At 65.9% G+C, this 20,557-nt stretch overlaps 1 protein-coding gene across 9 annotated transcripts; it reads left to right on the top strand.

Annotated features, from left to right (window-relative positions):
* The first annotated feature begins 465 nt into the window (after positions 1–465).
* EPN1 (epsin 1) lies at positions 466–20,228 on the top strand. 9 transcript variants are annotated; one of them, XM_037888455.2, is made up of 11 exons: positions 468–1,225; positions 5,292–5,835; positions 6,351–6,600; positions 10,132–10,253; positions 11,699–11,773; positions 14,828–14,917; positions 15,928–16,219; positions 16,959–17,126; positions 17,338–17,418; positions 17,888–18,124; positions 18,476–20,228. In XM_037888455.2, the coding sequence occupies exons 2-11, from the start codon at positions 5,608–5,610 to the stop codon at positions 18,814–18,816; spliced, it is 1,884 nt and encodes a 627-aa protein (XP_037744383.1). In that variant the 5' UTR covers positions 468–1,225; positions 5,292–5,607; the 3' UTR covers positions 18,817–20,228. The 9 variants fall into 9 exon arrangements, with proteins under 9 accessions (XP_037744386.1, XP_043390581.1, XP_043390583.1 ...); XM_037888454.2 differs by having other exon boundaries at positions 10,132–10,265; XM_043534644.1 differs by having other exon boundaries at positions 468–1,255; positions 10,132–10,265.
* Positions 20,229–20,557: the final 329 nt, after the last annotated feature.

The following is a 20,557-nucleotide window of genomic DNA, read 5'->3' as shown; positions in this document are numbered from 1 at the left end:
TCTCAGTGGGTCACGATGTGCGCTCCAGAGTGTCGTCATGTGGGGTGAAAGGGGTCACCAGGCGGGGTCCAAGGGTCATCGTGGCAGGTTATTGCACCAGGTCAAGGGGCCATTGCACTGGGTCAAGGTACTGGGCCTGGGGGGTCAGCAGGCGGGGTCAAGGGGTCAGCGAGCGGGGTCAAGGGGTCAGCCGGCGGGGTCAAGGGGTCACCACGCTGGGCATGGGCGGGTCATCGGGGCGGGTCAAGGGGTCACTGGGACGGGCCACGGGGGGACCATCCCCCCCCAGCGCTGCCTGGGGGGCGGGACGCGGCCCGTCGTTGCCCCTCCCGCCTCCCCCCGTCTCTCTGCTCGGCCGACTTCCCCGCCCCTCCCGCCGGGGCCCGTCTCCATGGGACCGGCCGGAAGTGACGCCACGGCGAGGGCGGAAGCCCGGCGCGGCGGAGGGCGGAAGCGGGGCCGGGCGGGCGGCGGCTTCCGCTTCCGGTGCGCAGGGTCCAGCCGCCGCGGCCGCCCCAGCCCAGCGCCGAGCGGGGACGCGGAGCCTCCGGGGCCCATAGAGACGGGCTAGAGCGCCCCCCCCCTCCCCGCACGTGCACGCGCTAGCCAGCGGGGACCCCCGGCGGGGCGGGGCCAGAGACCCCCCCCCACTGGCCCAGAACTCCCCACCCCCCAGGGACCCCTGAGGCAGGGGCCCAGCCCCCCCCCTGCAGACCTCAGAGCCCCCCCTCCCCTGCCCAGGGGTTAGGGACCCACAGGGAAGGGGAATCCCACCAGTGAGAGCGAAGCAGCCCCCAGAGGCCCCCCCAACACAGGGGCAGGGGGGCACCTTCCTCTCCCCCCCCCGGCGTAGGGGTCCCGGACATGCCCCCCCCGGGCCCTCGCTCAGCCCAGCTGTAGGGGGCGGATCGGAGGTAGTAAGGGGGGGGGTGGGTAGGTGGGTGAGAGACCCCCTCCCTGCCCCTGAGACCCCCACCCAGGGCAGTGCGGGGGCTCGACACCTCCAGGGGGCTCCGCCGCCCGCCCGGCTCGGACGCCCGCTGGGGCCTGAATCCCGACAGGCGGTGCCCACAGACGCTCAGGCCGGCCCCAGGCCCCGGCAACGGGGAGAGGTGCCAGGAGGGGACGCCAGCCTCCCCGCCCCAGGGCAGACTGGCTTGGAGCGGACCCAGGAGTCCGGGTGACCTGAGAGGCTTCCACCCCACCCTCCGACGGGAGACGTGAGGTGAGTTCTCGACGGGGTGAAGCCTGCAGGGTGCGTCTAGTCTCCGGCATTGCTGGCAGCTCTCCTGGGAGCGGGGTCTAACGGTTGGAGCAGGGGGGCTGGGAGCCAGGACTCCTGGGTTCTGTCCCTGGCTCTGGAAGGGGAGTGGGGTCTAGTGGTTAGAGCGGACGGGGCTGGGAGTCCAGACTCCTGGGTTCGACTCCTGGCTTTGTTGGTGTGAATTTAAAGGAAAGTCACTACTCTTTTTTGCCTCAGTTTCCCCACCTGTGAAAGAGGGCTTTTACCCGCCCCCCCGCATGTTGGCCAGGTGCTTTGGGATCCTCCCGTGGAAGGCTCTGGATCTGGGCACTGCCCCCTGCCAGCAATCAGGGATGCGGACAGGGTGCCCCTGTGCTCTGATTGCTTTTTTCAGGCAGGGGAGAGCAGGAGGAGGGAGCCTGTCCCTCTGAGCCAGCGCTGCGAGCCTGGTGCCTGTCGCCCCTTTGATGGGCCCATCGCACCGCGAGCACAGTGCTGGCCAGAGTTCACAGGAGGGCTGGGCTAGGAGGGGAGGTAAGGACGGTGTCTTTGGCTTAGGGCAGGGGGGCAGCCTGCTGAGGGCAGGGAAGAGGCTGATGCTACCTGACGTTGGGGGATCTGGGCCCCAGGAGTTGCTGAGTGGCAGGCTCTCGCGCCCCCACCAGCTTTGCAGGGTGTGGGAGCGCTGCAAAGTGGGAAGGAGGAGGCCATGAGGGTAATCCAGAAAAGGCCGGTCTTGTGCCCAGATTGGGGTGCGAGGGCATCTTGCTGGGACATTGCAACCCCCTTGGGGGGCTGAGGGAGTCACTCGCTCAGACCAGCTCCAGGCCTGGAGCGTGACTGGGGGCAGCTGGTCCGGGGGGCCCGGCGAGGGAGGGCTCAGAAGTCGGGAGGGATTGGCTTGCAGGGTGCCCTGGAGACACAGTGCTGGGAGGCAGTGGGGCTGGCCCCCGGGGGCACCCTGGGGAAGGAGAAGTGGGGCTGGCCTGGGGGTGCCCTGGGCAGGTGGAGGGCCCGCTGGCCAATGGTGTTGACCGGCATAGGGAGTGGTTCTAATCCCCCCGCCCAGCGCTGTGCCTCAGGTGGTTCCCTGTCCGTGCTCTGTGCAGATCCTCCTCGCCTGGCTCTCGGCTGACAGCCCAGGGTAGGGGTGTGTGTGTGTGTGTGGCCCCGATCTGTGCTGCTGGCACTGCGGGGGGGCAGCGGCCCCGTGATAAGGCCTGGATGATTTATTGCATCCCCCAGCCCTGTGTGCATCCTGGAAGTGCCTTTGTGCTGGCGCGTACCCATCTGCTCCCACCCCATTCAGAGAGCAATCTCCTGGCCGCAGCCACCTGGGGGCCGGGGACAGCTGGCGGGGTACAGAGGGGATTGGGGCAGGGCTGTACATATCCCAGCGAGCGTGTCGTCATCTGCTGCTGTCTCCTTTCCATCTGTCTCTGTTGCTCCCAACCCCGCCGTGTCTGGGGCACAAGGTACTTGCCCCTGTCCCAGAGAGGCGGGGGCAGTCGCTGCCTCTGTAGGGGTCATGGCAGAACCGGGAGGGGGGTGGCTTCTAAACTAGCCACACACCCGATGTCAGGGCCTTAAATCTGAGCAGGCACCTGGTCGCCGCAGCACTTGCCCTGCCAGTTGGTGCTGGGAGTTCCCTCGGGTGCAGCTCTGGGGCGCCCATCTGGCCTGTGGTCCTCTGGCTAGCGAGGGTCTGATGTGAGCAGCCAGGTTGGCTAGTGCAAAGGTCTCCCCTGCCTCCCCACAGCCTGTATCAGCGGTCCTCCTGCCTGCCACCCCAGTCAATTTCACAGCTGCCATGAAACTGACCAGAGCCTGTTCTGCTCCTGGGTCTCTCTGTGCGCACCCTGGATGGGCAATAGGCGGGGTTCCCGCTCCCCAGGGCTGGGTGGGGGTTGGATCCACCAGGGCACCGGAGACCCCTGGGATTGGCATGGTGGCGCACAGGTCGGGGAAAAGCTAAGACAAGCCCCACCTCCAGTGTGTGATTACAGGGGCTTTCAGGCTGGGGAGGTCCAGTGGATAGGAGACCTGGGGTGGTCTCGCTGACTCTGTGTCTCGACAGTGCCCAGCACAACGGGGACCCAATCTTGGTGATTTTGTGTCTGGGCAGTGCCTGGCACGATGGGGACCCAATCTCGGTGACTCTGTGTCTGGGCAGCGCCGGTCATGATGGGGCCCCGATCTTCATTAGGGCCTCAAGTCACTACCAGAATGTAAACAACAAACTCTAGAAATGGGATGCGCGGGTGGTTTCTGAACTGAACCCTGTGGGGCTTGGTAAGGGAGGGCCTGGCATGTCACTTGGGATCACCTTAAAATGGGGAGCTCCTGTCCTTTGAACTGCCCCCCGCCTACCCTGTCCCTTCAGCTGCCACAGGGATGTGCTTGCCTGTCTGTTCAACCTTCAGCACTCAGCCTTTTACTTGCCTTACGCATCTTGCTGTGCAGTCTAGTGGTTAGAGCAGGGAGCCAGGACACCTGGGTTCCCTCCCCGACTCTGGGAGGAGAGTGGGGTCTAGTGTTTAGAGCAAGGGTGCGGGGGCCGGGAGACAGGATTCCCAGGATCTATCCCTGGCCTCTCAATGCAGACAGGTGCATCAGTGGCTGCAGCCCCAGCCCAGAGAGCTGCCCTGCTTCAGGCTGCGGTGGGGCAGTGGGGTAAGGGTGCTGCACAGGAACATGGGGAGGGGTCTCCTGGTTCATTGGCCCCTCAGCTCAGTCCCAGGAGCGCCGCTGGGTCATTGTGCTGGCTCTGATGGTGAGAAGGGGGGTCACCTGAATTCCTTCCCCTGGTGGTCTACAGCCCCTCGGGTGCCCTTGTCCCAGCTGGGAGCAGCCAGAGGGGAAGGAAGTGAGGCCTTCTGCATTTCTGAGCCGTGAGTCATGGCGCCAGGACGCCCGGAGATTTCCTTCCTTCTGCGCCGAGCCACACACTGCTCGGTGCTGCGGCCACGGTCCCCATGCGCTCCGCAGGGCATGGAGATGCGGCTGCCTCTGGGGTGGGGCGCAGGGGCTGGGTGTCTGGGGACCCCTTTCCTGGCATAAAGACGTGGCCCCTCTGGGGTGGGGCTGGGGCTGGTTATAAGGCGACACCTCGCCTGGTGCTGGGACATGGCCCCTCTGGGGTGGGGCTGGTTATCTGGGCACCCCCTGCCCCAGGCTGTGACACGGCCCCTCTGGGGTGGGAGGTGGGGCGCTGGTTACCTGGTGACCTCTTTTGCCAGAAGCTGGGAATGGGTGACAGGGGATGGATCACTTGACGATTCCCTTTTTTGTTCATTCCCTCTGGGGCACCTGGCACTGGCCACTGTCAGAAGACAGGACACTGGGCTGGATGGACCTTTGGTCCGACTGTTCTTATGTTATGTTCTTATGCCCCAGGCTGTGATGCGGCTGACGTTGGGGTCAGCATGACTGGAGGGTGGAGCCCTGCAGTCTGGTGCCACTGTGTCCCTTCCTTTCTCAGGGCCTTTAAATGGGGGTCCATTGCCCGTCCCCAAAGGGGCTGAATTCCCACTGCGCTTGGCACCCCTCCACTGCGAGCGCTGGAGGTTGGCAGTTGGCTCTTCCTGCTGTCTGGGGGGGCGGGGGGGCTCATCTCCCGTCGGGGGGCTGGGCATGTTCTCTCCTAAGTCTGTTCCCTCCCCTCCCCGGCCAGCGCTTTCCCCCATGCCGTGCTGTTTAGCCCGGTTAGTGCTGCCCTCCCACCAGCCCTCCCCCCATGCATGCTCCCTGCAAGGAGGAACCGATGGAGCCTGGGGGGCCTGCCCCCACAGAGGGAATGTCAGGATTCTGGCTCCCAGCCCCCCTGCTCTAATCGCCAGCCACCACACCTTTCCCAGAGCCAGGGACAGAACCCAGGAGTCCTGGCGCCAAGCTCCTCTGCTCTAACCACTAGACTCCATACCCCTCTCAGAGCTGGGGAGAGAACCCAGGAGTCCTGGCTCCCAGCCCCCCTTGCTGCATCTCATGCCGGCCTCAGGCCCTCCTCTGGATGTACTGAATCACTGATCTCGCTCTCTCTGTGTTGCAGATGCGGCTCATGCCTGGATCACCCATGCCGTCCAGGGCACAGATAGCAGCCTGACCACCTTCCTGTCACCCACTGGTGCCAGCTCCACCCTATTGCACGGACCCGGGGGGCTTTCCTGCTCTCCACTCCCCCCCCCCCCCCGACTGGGATCTGGGGCCCCCCACTGCACAGACCCAGGGGGTTTTCCTGCCCCTTCCCCGGACTGGGATCGGCCCCCTCCCCCCCCATTGCACAGACACAGGGAGCTTTCACACCCCCCAGGACTGGTATCAGGAGCCGCCCCGCTGCCGGGCTGCCCCCGCGTCCCACCCCCGCCATGTCAACCTCATCGCTGCGGCGCCAGATGAAAAACATCGTCCACAACTACTCGGAGGCGGAGATCAAGGTGCGGGAGGCCACGTCCAATGATCCCTGGGGCCCGTCCAGCTCGCTCATGTCAGAGATCGCCGACCTCACCTACAACGTGGTGGCCTTCTCTGAGATCATGAGCATGATCTGGAAACGGCTCAACGACCACGGCAAGAACTGGCGCCACGTCTACAAGGTGCCGCCCCCAGGGCCCTCGCTCCCAGCCCCCTGCTCTAATCCTTGGCCCCCACCCCCAGAGCTGGGGAGAGATCCCAGGAGTTCTGCCCCCCCCCCCCCCCCCCCCCCCGCGCTCTAACCACTAGCTCCCACTCCCCTCCCAGAGCTGGGGATAGAACTGAGCCCCCCTGCTCTAACCACTAGACCCCACTCCCAGAGACGGGGATAGAACCCAGGAGTCCTGGCTCCCAGCCCCTGCCCAACGACTGGACCCTGCTCCCCTCCTGCCTGCCCTATGCCTGGGAAGGGGTGGGGTATGAGGAGTGGCTCTGTGGGTGGGTAGGCAGGTGGGCTGTGGGGTGTTTGGGTGGGCTGTGCAGGAGCTGTATGGGAAAGGGGAGGGGGTATTTGGGGGGCTGCGGTTGAAAGGGAGGGCTGGGTGGAAGCGGGCAGAGGGGCCCTGAGTGGCAGGGTCCGGGGGGCAGTGTGTGGGCTGCATGGCTGAGGCTGGTGTGTCTGGGCCCTGCCCCCCAGGCCATGACGCTGATGGAGTACCTCATCAAGACGGGCTCGGAGCGCGTGGCCCAGCAGTGCAAGGAGAACATCTACGCCATCCAGACGCTGAAGGATTTCCAGTACGTTGACCGCGACGGCAAGGACCAGGGTGTCAACGTGCGGGAGAAGGCCAAGCAGCTGGTGGCCCTGCTCCGGGACGATGAGCGGCTCAAGGAGGAGCGGGCCCACGCCCTCAAGACCAAGGAGAAGCTGGCGCAGACCTCCACGGGTGAGCCGGGGCTGGTGGGCGGTCCCTGCTCCCTCCCCTGCCTTTTCCCCCAGGAGCTCACTCAGATCCCAGCCTGGGTGGAGCTGGGGTCCTCCCTCACTTCCTGTCCTAAACAAGGCCCTGCTTGCCCCAGGGCCCCGCTCGTCCTTCAGCTCTGAGGTTCGGGGGCTCAGGGGACATCTCTGAGGCTCGGGGTGGCTGGTGACTCATGGGGGGGGGCGAATGACAGCTGTGGGGCTGGGGGGGGCTCTGAGGTTCAGGGGGGCTGGTGACTCTTGGGGGGCGGGTGAAGGCTGTGGGACTCGGGGTGGCTCTGAGGTTTGGGGGGTCGGGTCAGGTTCAGGAGGGCTGGGTGATGGCTGTGGGGCTTGGGCGGTGGCCCGGGGGGGGTGGATGACAGTTGTGGGGCTTGTGGGCACTGGGTGATGGCTGTGGGGCACAGGTGCCCGCTGTACGGTTTGGGGGGGCCATATGTAGGGCCCCCTCTGCCCTTCCCTGGCCCAGGCAGATCCGGGTTCTCTGCTTGGTGGCTGTTGACGACAGTGAATTCTGAACCCCCCAGCTCTGCCCTGTCCGCTGCCCACAGGGTTGACCCCAGGGGTGCTCGGAGCCTGTGATTCAGGTTGTCCGGGGCGGCGGGGGGCTGATCCTGCCCCAACCGGAGGAGATGGAGCTGTGACCCACCCTGACGGGGGGTGGGACATGTAGGGTGCAGACGGGCAGGGTCTGGAGCCAGTCAGAGGCTGAGCCAGTCCTCTGCCCACCTGGCATCTGCCAATGTGTGACCTTTCACCCCTGCTGGCTCCGCCCCCTGCTTCCCACATGGCACCCCTCCCAGCCAACACAGCTGCTGAGTAAGCCGCTCCCGACCCCGCAGCCCCCTGCCAGCCCTGCCCTGGGCTCACCCAGCCCGCAGTGGGTAGCAGCGAAGGGGTGAAAACACGTGTCCCTTCCCCCAGTCCCTTGCCTGATGATCCCGCCCTGCCCCACGGGCTCTTATCGGGACTGAACTGCCAGCAATCGACCTTCGTGCCCCCTGCCAACCAGCGCTGATAAGGGCGGGACGGGGAACAGCCAGCCCTTAAAGAGACAGTAACACCATTCTGCCTGCCCGGATGGCTCCTGGTGCTCAATACCCCTTCCCCCGCCCAGCCCTACAGCCAGGGATCCCCATCCCCTTCCCCGGGTTGGCTCCTCTGCGCTCATCCTCCCTCTGTGGGGTACATGGCTCTGTGCCCCCCTCAGCAGAGCTGCCCCCTCTCTGTCTCTCAGTCCTCCCTCCCCGGTCAGTTCACTGGCCTGGGGGGCAGTCAGCTCATTGGGGCAGATCCCGGGGCAGACATGGGCACCTCTCCCCGGGGGATGCAGGCTTCACGCGAGGGAGAGCGTCCCGTTCAGCAGGGCGGCTAACCAGGGCTGACAGCTGGTGCCACGGTGTCTGCGGGGGAGGGGAGCCCGCCTGTCCCTTGGCACCGTGACGACCTGCCCCCAGCACCGGTTGGGGTTGGGGCTGAGGGGTGGCACTGGGGTCTGGAGCCAGCCCCGGCAGGGGCTGAGGGCCAAGCTGAAGTGTGAGCTGGGTTTGTGGGTGAGAGAGCGGGTGCTTAGCTCCACAGCCCCCCCTTCGCACGCGCCCCACCCCCCACAAACACCCTGCACCCTCCACACCCCATATGGGCTCACACACCCCGTATCCCCCCTCACACAACCCAGGCCCCTCCACACGTACACCCCCCCCCCCCCCACACGCAACTCACTCTCCTTCACCCTGCTCCCACATGCTCCATGGTGCCAATAACAATAACATTTATTTGGAGTCAAGCCCCTCATTCCCGACTTTCTGCCCCCTGCCAGCCCAGCCCTGGGCTCCCCCTGCTTTCCTGATGCCCCTCAAGCCCAGCCTACAGTCTGGGGGGAAGTTGGTGAAGTGTGTGTGGGGAGGAGGGGATTGGAATAATAGTGGTGGTTGGGGGGCCTATTGATTGGAGTGGGTGGGAGGACAGGAGGTGGGGGTCTGCGTGTGGGGGGACGGGAGGGAGGGGGTTCTGGGGGGGTGGGAGTCGGGGGGGGGGGCAAGGGGGATTGTACACCTGACCCAGCGTCCCCTCCCTGCCCACTGGACCGTTGCTTGTCAGTGGGTTGTTTGGCTGACACCAGCTGGTCTCTTGGCTGTTTGTTTACCAGACAGGCCAGGCCATCTGCTCCCTGGGCCCCACGGCCCTACCCCAGCCCCACGGTGTCACAAACTCCTTGGAGCCTGAGCAGAGAGGCTCGCCAGGGCCTCCGTGCTGCAGGGAGATCAAAAGGGGGTGCTCTCCCCTGGCCGGCAGGGCTGGACCTGATGCCCTGGGGCAGGGCTGGGGGCGTCCGTGCTCCTCTCTGAGAATAAAAATAAAATCCCAAGGCTGGTTTTCATGGTGCCCCTTAAAATGCCCTCCGGCCTCCTCCTCCCTCCCGGGGCCGGGTCCCCATATACCCAGCTCCTGCGCCTCACCCCAGAGGGGCCACGTCCCAGCGCCGGGCGAGGGGTCCCTCTGTACCCAGCCGCCACCCCAGAGGGGCCACGTCCCAGCGCCGGGCGAGGGGTCCCTGGATACCCAGCCCCCACCCCAGAGGGGCCACGTCCCAGCGCCGGGCGAGGGGTCCCCCTGTACCCAGCCCCTGCACCAGAGGGGCCACGTCCCAGCGCCGGGCGAGGGGTCCCCCTGTACCCAGCCCCTGCACCAGAGGGGCCACGTCCCAGCGCCGGGCGAGGGGTCCCCCTGTACCCAGCCCCAGCACCAGAGGGGCCACGTCCCAGCGCCGGGCGAGGGGTCCCCCTGTACCCAGCCCCTGCACCAGAGGGTCCACGTCCCAGCGCCGGGCGAGGGGTCCCCCTGTACCCAGCCCCCGCACCAGAGGGGCCATGTCCCAGCGCTGGGCGAGGGGTCCCTGGATACCCAGCCCCCACCCCAGAGAGGCCACGTCCCAGCGCCGGGCGAGGGGTCCCCGGATACCCAGCCCCCGCACCAGAGGGGCCATGTCCCAGCGCCGGGCGAGGGGTCCCCCTGTACCCAGCCCCCGCACCAGAGGGGCCATGTCCCAACGCCGGGCGAGGGGTCCCCCTGTACTCAGCCCCCGCACCAGAGGGGCCATGTCCCAACGCCGGGCGAGGGGTCCCCCTGTACCCAGCCCCCGCACCAGAGGGGCCATGTCCCAGCGCTGGGCGAGGGGTCCCTGGATACCCAGCCCCCACCCCAGAGAGGCCACGTCCCAGCGCCGGGCGAGGGGTCCCCGGATACCCAGCCCCCGCACCAGAGGGGCCATGTCCCAGCGCCGGGCGAGGGGTCCCCCTGTACCCAGCCCCCGCACCAGAGGGGCCATGTCCCAACGCCGGGCGAGGGGTCCCCCTGTACTCAGCCCCCGCACCAGAGGGGCCATGTCCCAACGCCGGGCGAGGGGTCCCCCTGTACCCAGCCCCCGCACCAGAGGGGCCACATTGCCTGTTGCTTTGGGCCCTTGGCTGACAGTTTAACCCTTTCTCCCCCACAGCCTCCTCAGCCTCCGCGGCTAGTGCCCCGGCAGAGGCAGAGCAGGCCTGGCCGCAGAGCAGCGGCGAGGAGGAGCTGCAGCTGCAGCTGGCGCTGGCTATGAGCAAGGAAGAAGCGGAGCAGGTAAGGAGCAAGGTAAATCTGGAGCGGCGGCTGCGGGGCGCAGGGGGGAGGAGGGAGGAGGGTGGGCACGGCTGGGGCTGAGAGATGGGTCCTGAGATGCCGGTTGAGATGGGGCCCCCGTGGTGGCTCTTGGGGAGTTGGTCGGGCCGGAGCCAGCTGTGATCGTCCCCCACCCCGAGGGCGTCTGCTCCCAGGGTGGCGTCATGCCCTTGGCCTCCCTGCTGCCATCCTGGGGGGGTGCCCGTTAGCCCCCGATTGTGGCCAGGCTGCCTCTGACACTGGGTGCCAGGCTGGGACCGGCCCAGCTCGTCTCAGCGAAGGCAGGGATTGGTTCAGCGCTACCGGAGCGGGTCTGGCACCTCCTAGTAGGGAGAGCCCCTGTGCCCCATTTCTTGTCCCCCTGAGCCAGCCAGTCCCTGCCCTGGGGCCAGATCGTGGCTGGCACCCCCTAGAGGGAAAAGGCCCCATGCCCCATTCTCTGTCCCCCAAGCCAGGCAGTCCCCCTCAGAGGAGCAAGCTTGTTTGCTCAGTGTATCGGTGGGGCTGAATTCTGGTCCTTCCCCTGCGCAGGTGTTGGGGCAGGGGAGGGCAGGTACAGTGGGGTGGGGGCCAGGGAAAGCTGGCTGATGGGGGGGGGGCCGGGGTTCATAGCATCTCAGTTTGAGGGTGTCTTTTTGGCCTGGGTTGTCTCAGATCCTGGGCTGTTTTAGGGTACACAGGTCTCGGGAGGGCAGGGGGACGTCCGCACACAGTGGGGTTACAGTCCCCAGGCCCTCCAATAAACCTCCACAATGCTGTGGGGCAAAGAACCAGGGCCTGTTCAGATCTGCGTTCACCCCCACAGCAGGGGCTGTAGATGGAGAAGGTCGGCCCCCTGATCCTCTCTGCAGCAGCCGGGGTCCTGTACAGCCCCCCCTCATTCATCCCAGCTCAGCCTGCTCCCCCTTCCCTTACCAGACTATTTGCTCCCCTGGAACAGGCCACAACTTGTCTGCTTAGACAAGAATAGAACCAGCCATCCCCTTCCTGCACTTCCACTGCCGTGTCTGCCTGCGCCCCTGTCCTCTGTCCCCCACCCACTGCCCAGCCTGCCTGGGCCCGACTCCACGGGCCCCCTGCGCCCCGTCCTCTGCCTGGGACGGGCACCATGGGCCCCCCCGCGCCCCTTCCCTGTCTGCTGCCCCCCTCCTTTGCCCCTGCGCTCCCTCTCCCATCCACTGCCCCCCGGCATCATCTGCCCTTTCTTTTTCACCTCCCCTACGTTTGCCCCCTTGTTTGTGCATCTAGCTCCCCAGGGGGACTTTGGGGAGTCACGGGCCCACCCGGTCCTGTCTGCTTTCCTATCCATGGACCAAGCCTCCTCCTCCCTCCCCCCCCCCCCCCCCCCCCGGTGTGGGTGTGTGCCCTGCTGCGCCTTCATTCTCTGCTCTCTCCGCCCCCGCCAGCCCCCCGTCGCCGTCGCCGAAGAGGACCTGCAGCTCCAGCTCGCTCTTAGCTTGAGCAAAGAGGAGCACGACAAGGTTAGAGCCGACCCCGGAGGATCTAACGCCCTCCCCCTGATGGGAGCGTGGGCCGGCCTTCCCCCTCCCCCACTGCACTAACCCCCACCCCCGACTAGATCAGCGCTAACTCCACTCACTGCTCGCCATCGCCTCGAAGGGCTTTTCTCTCCTCCAGGGAAAAGATGCTTTTAAAAAGGGGGTGAACTTTCTAGTCAGTTTTCCTCCTGGTCAGTTTCAGTCCCGCTGGGTGCCAGGGTCAGTTTCTGTCCTGGTCAGTTTCAGTTCCTCTGGGTACCTGGATCAATTTTGCTCATGGTCAGTTTCAGTCCCTGGGGTGCCAGGGTCATTTTGCTCCTGGTCAGTTTCAGTCCCTCTACTTGGCCGGTCAGTTTTGCTCCTGGTCAGTTTTACTCGCACTGGGTGCCAGGGTCAGTTTCACTCTTGCTCTGTAGCACCTCCTGGGTGCTGTTGGGTGGTCTCCTGGTTGTGTGGCCCCCTTGCATGCACTTGGAAGTGCTTAGCAGGTGAGCTCCCCAGCTTTCCGCTGTCAGGGGCATGAACCCTGGTGGCTGGGCCCAATCCCAGCTTGGATCATCCCCTTGTGCCTCTCTAAATCCACACGCTCTCCACCAGTTCCCCCATCACTTCCTGTCCCAAACAGCCCTTAAATAGCTGCCTCACCTCAACCTGCAGCTAGCTGAATTTTAGTGGTGGATGGAGCAATTTGAGCTTCAAGCTTTGGTTCTGTCCCCAGCTCTGGGAGGGGAGTGGGGTCTAGTGGACAGAGAAGGGGGCTGGGAGCCAGAACTCCTGGGTTCTCTCCCTGGCTCTGGGCCCCTGATCCCCCTCTATCTCATGATCCCTGGGTGCTGGCTGGCCTGCCGGGCAGTGTTGCCGAATTGGCCCACCCAGCTCCTTCTCCCAAATTCGACCCCCCCCCCATCCAGATTGAAAAGTCCCCGATCTCTGGCCTCTCTGGGGGGGCCGCTTTGGCTCCCCCAGGGCCCCTCATCACTTCTCTGAACCTTCTTTAATTCTGAGGCATGATGCCAGGACCCCCCCGGTCGCACCCAGATCCTGTCATCTCTCTCCCCCCCCCCCCCCCCGAACGGAGGCAGCGGAAGGTTCTGAAAGGTTCTGGCTGGGTCTCTCTGGGTCGTTTGGGTCTCTCTGCGGCCGCTGTGCTCTAACAGCCCCCCCCCCATTAATCCTCACTCTGATTCACACCCAGCGCTAATCTCTGTCTGTCCTTCCTCCACCACCCAGCTTTCGCTCTGGTTAATTGCCACCTCGGGATCCCTGATTTGGGGCGGGGCGGAGGCCAGTCCCGATATGGGGGAGCCTGGCGGGACATGGGGGGATCTTGTCTGGGCTCCATGTTTAATTTCGTATGCCTGAAGTTGGGGGTGGGGAGGGGAGCGGGAGCTGCAGCTGGCACAGAGGGTAGGGGGTTTGTACCTGGTTTCTGGGGGCATGGGGGCACAGCTGAAAAATTGAGGGGAGCTGGGGGGGCCATGCCTGGGGGGATGGGGGCTGCACCAGATTTGGGAGGGTGTCTGTTTTGGGGGGAGGGGCTGCTGCAGGCTCAGGAGTCCAGACCTCAATGGGGGGCTGTTTTTATAGTCTCTGTAGGGCACTGACTGGGGGTGGGAGCCATGTCCCTGACTGCAGCTGAGGGGAGAGAATCGAGGACCCCCCCCCGCCCCCAAAGGATCCACGTTAAACTCCATCCCCTCTCTAGTCCCCAGAGAGCCGCACTGTGTGGGCCAGACCGCAGAGGATGGCAGGGCAGGGAGCCTGTGGTGGGTGGGGCAGGGGCATGGGCGGGTGGCACAGCATGCAGATCGGGGCGTGCCCAGTGCGCCCTGCGCTGTGGCTGTTCCCTGCCCACCGGGGCCCCTAGGGGGCGGATCGGGCTTTGCCGATGGTTGTGGACACCAGTCCCCCTGGCCAAGCTGCCCTTTTCCCAGCAGAGCTCAAGCCTTGGCTCACAGCGGTGCTGGCAAACCCTCCTGGTGGAGTTTCTACCCGCAGAGTCTTTTGGCCAGCAGAGCAAAACACGGTCCCCTGGTCTGAGAGCTGCCTAGCAGGGGTTACTCCCTGGAGGCTAGGGGAGTTGCCGGCCCGGCTGAGTTAGCAAATCATAGAATCATAGAATATCAGGGTTGGAAGGGACCTCGGGAGGTGTCTAGTCCAACCCCCTGCTCAAAGCAGGACCAATCCCCAATTTTTGCCCCAGATCCCTAAATGGCCCCCTCAAGGATTGAACTCACAAGCTTGGGATTAGCAGGCTAATGCTCAAACCACTGAGCTATCCCTCCCCCCCGCAAATCGCCTCCCAAAGCGGCGTTGCCCCAGCTGGTGTCTGCACTGGGCGGTTTGGCCGGTTGCGTTTGTGCCAGGCGTGAGAGCACAGGCTGCCTCTGCCGGCTCCCCCTGCCCTGGCACACACCGGGGTGCTCCGCGGGTAAACGACCCTGCGCTGCCCTCCGGTCCATTTCCACGGCGGGTGGTGGGATCCCGGCGCCGGCTGGGAATTGTGGGAGCTTGGGGTCAAGTTCCCCAATTTGCTTTGCGCAGTCCCGCTGCTGGCTCTTCTCATGCCGTTCCTTGGACCGGGGTCCTGGACCAGCGACGGCCCCGGCGGGGATACGGCGTAAGCGGCCCACCGCGAGCGAAACCCACTGCGCCGGTAGCAGCCTCTGCTGGCACAGCCATGCAGAGCCAGGACGCCTGGGTTCTGTCCTCCCCTCTGGGAGGGGAGTGGGGTCTGAGGGGGCTGGGAGCCAGGACTCCTGGGTTCAGTCCCCAGCTCTGGGCGGGGCTGGATCTGTTAACACTGTAGATGCCAGTCAGTAGTGATGCCACAGCCTGCTCTGCGTTGCCAGGGAATTATGGGATAGGAGTCAGGCTGGGGGCAGGCAGCGACCTCCCTGGCTATAGGGAGCCCCGGCTGGGAACACTGCCGGGCCAGCTGTAGGTGAGTACTCCAGCTCCCCTCCCCTGCCCTCGATCGGGGCTGGGCCGCCCCTCCCTGCTGATGTCCCCCCCATTTCCCTTGCCTCCCCCCAGGAGGAGCGGATCCGGCGCGGGGACGACCTGCGCCTCCAGATGGCCATCGAGGAGAGCAAGAAGGAGGCGGTGCCAGCCAAGGGCGAGGAGGTAACCCCTCCCTCTGGGGCTAGCTGGGGGAGGGGCTGACATGGGGGTGGAGCCAGGGGCAGGGGGGCATGGTTTAGCAGGCTGGGGTGGGGTCTAGCTCAGGTTGGGGGGTCTGAGTTGGACGTGGAGACGGGGTGGGGTTTAGCAGGGGGCTCTGATTTGGGGGTGGAGCCTATCTAGGGTTGGGGGGGTCTGACTTGGGGGTGGAGTCTAGCAGCGGGCCTAGATTCAGAGGCAGAGCCTGGGGTGATGTCTAGCTCACGGGTGAGCAAACTACGACCCGGGGGCTGCATCCGGCCTTTCAGATGTTTTAATCTGGCTCTTGCTGGGGAGCGGGATTGGGGGCTTGCCCACTCCACATGTGCCATGGCTCTGCTTGGGTCCCAGAAGCAGCCGCATGTCCCCCCTCCAGCTCCTACGTGCAGGGGCATCCAAGGGGCTCTGCATGGTGCCCCTGCCCCAAACACCGCCCCCGCAGCTCCCATTGGCCGGGAACCATGGCCAATGGGAGCTGCAGGGGCAGCGCCTGTGGATGGGGCAGGGCGCAGAGCCGCTTGGCCGTGCCTCTGCATAGGAGCCAGAGAGGGGACGTGCTGCTGCTTCCGGGAGCTGCTTGAGGTAAGCGCCGCCCAGAGCCTGCACCCCTGACCCCCTCCCACGCCCCAGCCCTGAACCCCCTCCTGCCTTCCGAACCCCTCGGTCCCAGCCTGGAGTACCCTCCTGCATCCCCAATGTCTCATCCCCAGCCCCACCCCGGAGCCCTCACCCCCTCCCGCACCCCAACCCCCAATTTCGTGATCATTCATGGCCTGCCATACAATTTACCTACCCAGATGTGGCCCTTGGGCCAAAAAGTTTGCCCTCCCCTTGTCTAGCTGGTTGGGGTCTGGCTTGGGGGCGGGATCTGTGGCAGGGGGCAGGGTCTAGCGGGGGCCCAGATTTAGGGGCAGACTCGGGGTATATCTGGGGTGACCGGCTGCCCCGTGTCTCACCACGTTTCTCTCCCGCAGTCGTCGCTGATGGACCTGGCTGATGTCTTCACCGCGCCAGCCCCCCCTGTCGCCGGGGACCCCTGGGGTCCCCCTGCCCCCACTGACCCCTGGGGTGCCTCTGTGCCTGCTCCCACGGGGCCGCCTGCCCCTGACCCCTGGGGAGGGACCCCTGGAGGCGTGGCTTCCACTGGCGACCCATGGGGGGCATCTGCCTCCGTCACAGCCCCAGGAGACCCCTGGGGGGGTCCCCCGGCTGTTGCCAGCTCTGACCCCTGGAACCCGGAGGGGACGGGCCCCTCCCCGCTCCCTGGTATGTCTCCACGTCGTGCCCGTCATTCCAGTCCCTGGGCGTCAGCCCCTCCAGCCCCCTCCTGCCTTTGTCACTAAAAATGCTCGATCCCCCCAGCATCCACGTCGGACTGGAGACCCCAGCTCCTGCTGGGACCCAGCACGCGGGGGTGGGGGAGTTGGGTGGCCCCATCCCTGTGCAAGGGGGGCAAATCTGTATCCCCCACTGAAATCAATGGGGCAGGAGGGGTGAAGGGAGCTATCAAAGCCCTTGCCACAGCAGGGTGGTATCTGTGTCCCTGATGGGGAAACTGAGGCACAGAGGGAGGCTGTGGCAGGGCAGGAAACAGAACCCGGGTCGGCTGGATCCTGACTCTCCCCACAGGGCCATGGCGCTGGGGAAACAACCCTCTGGCTCGGATCAGCCCCAAGGGCCCCACAGCAGGGAGATGGTGACCCTCAGGCCAAGACACCTTCTTGGCCCGTCCCTGGGGATTGTCAATGCCAGTCCTGGAGCAGAGGTGGTGAAACAACCCTGCCTGCTGGGGAGAGTGCCCCTGCCGAGTGCCCCCGGTGCTCCCTGCAGCACAGTGCCCCCTAGCGCCACCATGGGGCATCGGGGACAGCACTGCCTGCTAGGGAGAGTACCCCCTGCTGACACCCTGCCCCACAGCCTGCAGTGCATTGTGGGTGTATGGGGGGGAGCAGGGAGGGTACACGAGCCACTGGCCTTGGCTGCTAACTGCTTTTCTCTCCTCCAGCTGGGGGCGTTGCAGTGACTGGAGCGCCCCCTGCCAGTGACCCGTGGTCGTCGGGCCCAGCTGCAGCCCCCCAGGGGAAACCCGCGGCCGACCCCTGGGCCCCCACGCAGACCTTCCCTGACCACTGGGGAGGGTCGCCCTCGAAAGCCAGCATCAACGGCACCGCAGGTGGGTCGGCCACGGATCGCGGGGAGCCAGGACGCCTGGGCTCTCTCCCTGCCTCTCGGAGGGGAGTGGGACCTAGTGGTTAGAGCGGGGGGGGCTGGGAGCCAGGACGCCTGGGTTCTCTCCCCTGCTCTGGGATGGGTGTGGGGCTGGGTTGGGGCAGGGACTCTCCCTTGCTCTCCATAACTCACTCCTTCCCTCCCCCCACCCCCAGCTGGTGGTGCCTTCGAGCCGGACGAGTTCTCGGATTTCGACAGCCTACGCCCGGCGCTGCCCAAGTCAGGGAGCAGCACAGGTGGGTTGGGGGGACCCTGGCTGCCTCCCCCTCCCCCCCGCATTGCCTTCCCTTCCCTGCATGTGTGTTGGGGCTGCTGGGAAATTGGGGGGTGGGTGGGCACTGAATACATCCTCCCTGATGGGAGCCGGCACCCCCTAGAGGGGAGAGGCCCCCGGGCCCCATTCCCCGCCCCCCTGAGCCAGCCAGTCCCCACCCTGGGGCCAGATGGGAGCTGGTGCTTGGGGGATGTGGGGTGGGTTTAACCCCTTGTTGTCCGGAGGACGGGTTATGGGGTTATCAGTGGGTCGCTGCTACACCAGGAGGGTGTCTGCAGTGGGTCCCGCCGGGTCTGTCCTAGGGCCAGGACCAGTCAGTATTTTCCCCAGCGACTGGGCTTACGGCGAGGACGCCCCTCCCAGCCCACGGCGCTCTGCCTGCCCAGGGGGCCTGGGTGGGTGTCTCAGCCCCCCCCGTCTCTGCCCCCCAGGAGAGCTGGACCTGCTGGCCGGGGAGGTGCCAGTGTCACGCTCGGCCGGCGCCCGGAGCCCCAGCACCTTCGACATGGCGGCTGTCGGGGGCTCGCTGGCCGAGGCCTCCAAACCCACCCGTAAGACCCCCGAGTCCTTCCTGGGTCCCAATGCCGCCCTGGTGGACCTGGACTCACTGCTCAGCAAACCCCATGCGCCCCCCAGCACCAAGACCTCCAACCCCTTCCTGGCCACAGGTGAGCGCCCAGCCGGACGCCTGGCTTCTCCTGCTTTGGGAGGAGAAGGGAGTGGGGTCTAGTGACGGGGGGGTTGGGGGGTGAAAGCCAGGTTGCCTGGGTTCTATCCCTGCCTCTTGGAGGGGAGGGGGGCTGGGAGGCAGGACGCCTGGGTTCTCTCCTTGGCTCTGGGAGTGGGGTGGGACCTAGTGGTTAGAGCAGGGGGGCTGGGATCCAGGACCCCTGGGTTCTCTGCCGGCTCTGGGAGGGGAGTGGGGCCTAGCAGTTGTGGGGAGGGGGTTGGGAGCCAGGACTCCTGGGTTCTCTCCCAGCTGTGTGGCTGGTCTCTCACTCTCCCTCCCTCCGTTCTAGGGACAGCGCCTGCGCCCGTGGCGTCGGCACCGGGAGCAGCCGCCGGCGCCTCGGCCACCAACCCATTCCAGCCGGCGCAGCCCGCCTCACTGACCCTCAACCAGCTCCGCGTCAGCCCCGTCATGGGGTTGGGCCCCCCCGCTGCCCCCTTCGCTCCCCCCATGGTCTCAGTCACCCCCCTGGGGCCGGTCGTGCCCCTGGCCTCTGTCTCCCCCATGGTCGGGGTCCAGCCCCCCGGCCTGTCCCCCATGGCCATGCCCCCCATGATGCCCCCCCAGCCCATCGTACCCACCAGCGCCTCTGCCCAGTCCATGGGCAACACAAACCCCTTCCTGCTATAAGGGGGCTGGCCCGGGGGTGGGGGGTATGAGAGAGGGGAGCCCCCGTGAGGCTGTCGGGGGAGGGAGCCCTGGGGCAGCCCATGCTGGGGGGGGGGGCAGGTGGGAGGGGCCACTGGGTGTGGTGTCAGATTCTCCCCTTCATGGGCAGTACCCCCCCACTTACCTGAGAATTCATAAGTGGGGGCAGGGGGGCAGTGTTAAACCCCTCCCCCTGCATAGCTCCACCCCCATTGAGGCCACACCTCACCCTAAGCTCTGCCTCCAAGCCCTGCCCCCCTCTCCTGGAAGTGGGGGTGCTGCTGCCCCTTTAAGTTATAGCTGCCCCCCCCCCCCCGAGTTCCCCATCTATCACACTACTGCCCCCCTGGACATCTCACCCCCTCCAGGGCCCACCTGCCTGCCCCAGGGGCTAATGGGACATTCCCCCCACGCCCCCTGGCCTGTGACCGTGTCTGCTCCAGATCCCAGGGGTGGGATCCATCCTCACCTGCCCCAGGCTCTGCTTCCCGACCCCCCCCACCCTGATGTGGCTCCAGGGAACCAGAGCAGCGACCTCCAACGGCAACTCCAGAGATGACCCCCGGGACATGAGGGGCCCTGCCGCCGGGGTGGGGCAGCGATGGCTGCCATGACCGCCCCCATGCCAGTGTCTCCTCTGCAGTCACCTGGGCAGGGCCACTGGACCCCTCTCCTCCACCCTGGGACTTGCTGTCAGGGTAGGGGAGGGGAGCTGCCTTAATCCCCCCCCTCAGTGTCATGGAGCAGGGTCAGGCCGGCCAGCACTGGGATTTAAACCCAGGACTGGACCCAGCCAGGCCTCTGCTGCTGGCCTGCTGGGGGGCACAGGTCTGAGCTACACATCCTCTCCCCGCCCCACACAAGATGTGCAGCATTGACAGCGCCCCCTTCTGGCCATGTGGTTGTAATCCCTGATCCCCCCCCCCCGCCCCAAGCAGCATGATCCCCCCTCCCGCTGCCCTGGGGGGGGGCGGGGGGGGCGGGGGGCTTCGCTTGCGTGAGTGGCTGTGATGTTGTGAACCTAGCTCTCCCCCCCCCCCCAACCCCTACTGGAGCAGGGAGTCCCCCAATGCCCCCCGTGCTCCCCTCTCAATCACAACCTGTGTATGAATTCTCCCAGTTGTGCCCCCCACCCTTCACCAATCAACTGCAGGGGGGTGGGGACTGTTCCCCCCCCCAGTTTGCCAGCCCCCAGCAATGTCAGATCTTTTTCTGTGGTTGTGCGGGGGGGGGGTCAGAAGGGGGGGCTAATCCTTAAGCCTGACCCCCTGCTGTGGGGAGGGGTCCCCCATCTGATTTCTGCCTCCCCCCCCGCCCCATTTGTGTCCCTCTCCCCCAGTGTACGCAGAACGTGCTCAAATGAATTAATAATAAAGTGAGATTCTTCTAAGGCACCGATGGGGCATCTGTGGAGGGCTGCGGGGGGGGGGGGGGGGTGTTCCAGGGCATTTGCCAGGCAGGAGGGGCTGGGGCATGGGTATGTATCGGGGGGTCATATGAGATATCTGAGTATGTGGGGGGAGGTAGGGGCTGGGGAGAGGGTCTCGATTAATCTCATCTCACAGCTGGGTTCAGGGCGAGCCCTGCGGTCAGGCAGGGTGTTTGCCAGCAGGGGTGGGATACCGGGGTAGATGGGCCCATTGGGCTTGGGGAGGAGGGGCAGGGTAGTGGGACCTGTGGGGCTGAGGAGGGCAGGATACTGGGGTAGAGGGGGCTAGAGGAG

The sequence above is a fragment of the Chelonia mydas genome, chromosome 23 (assembly GCF_015237465.2).
Source record: "Chelonia mydas isolate rCheMyd1 chromosome 23, rCheMyd1.pri.v2, whole genome shotgun sequence".
Taxonomy (NCBI): domain Eukaryota; kingdom Metazoa; phylum Chordata; order Testudines; family Cheloniidae; genus Chelonia; species Chelonia mydas.
Note: the sequence above shows the minus strand (reverse complement) of the source record. Positions and strands in the feature narration are given on the sequence as shown.

Bases quoted from the DNA above. Each gene is read 5' to 3' on its own strand.
- EPN1 (XM_037888454.2), top strand. From the start codon at position 5,608: ATGTCAACCTCATCGCTGCGGCGCCAGATGAAAAACATCGTCCACAAC. The intron at 6,601-10,131 runs GTGAGCCGGGGC...TCTCCCCCACAG, and splicing joins GCTGGCGCAGACCTCCACGG to CCTCCTCAGCCTCCGCGGCT. The intron at 16,220-16,958 runs GTATGTCTCCAC...TCTCTCCTCCAG, and splicing joins GGGCCCCTCCCCGCTCCCTG to CTGGGGGCGTTGCAGTGACT.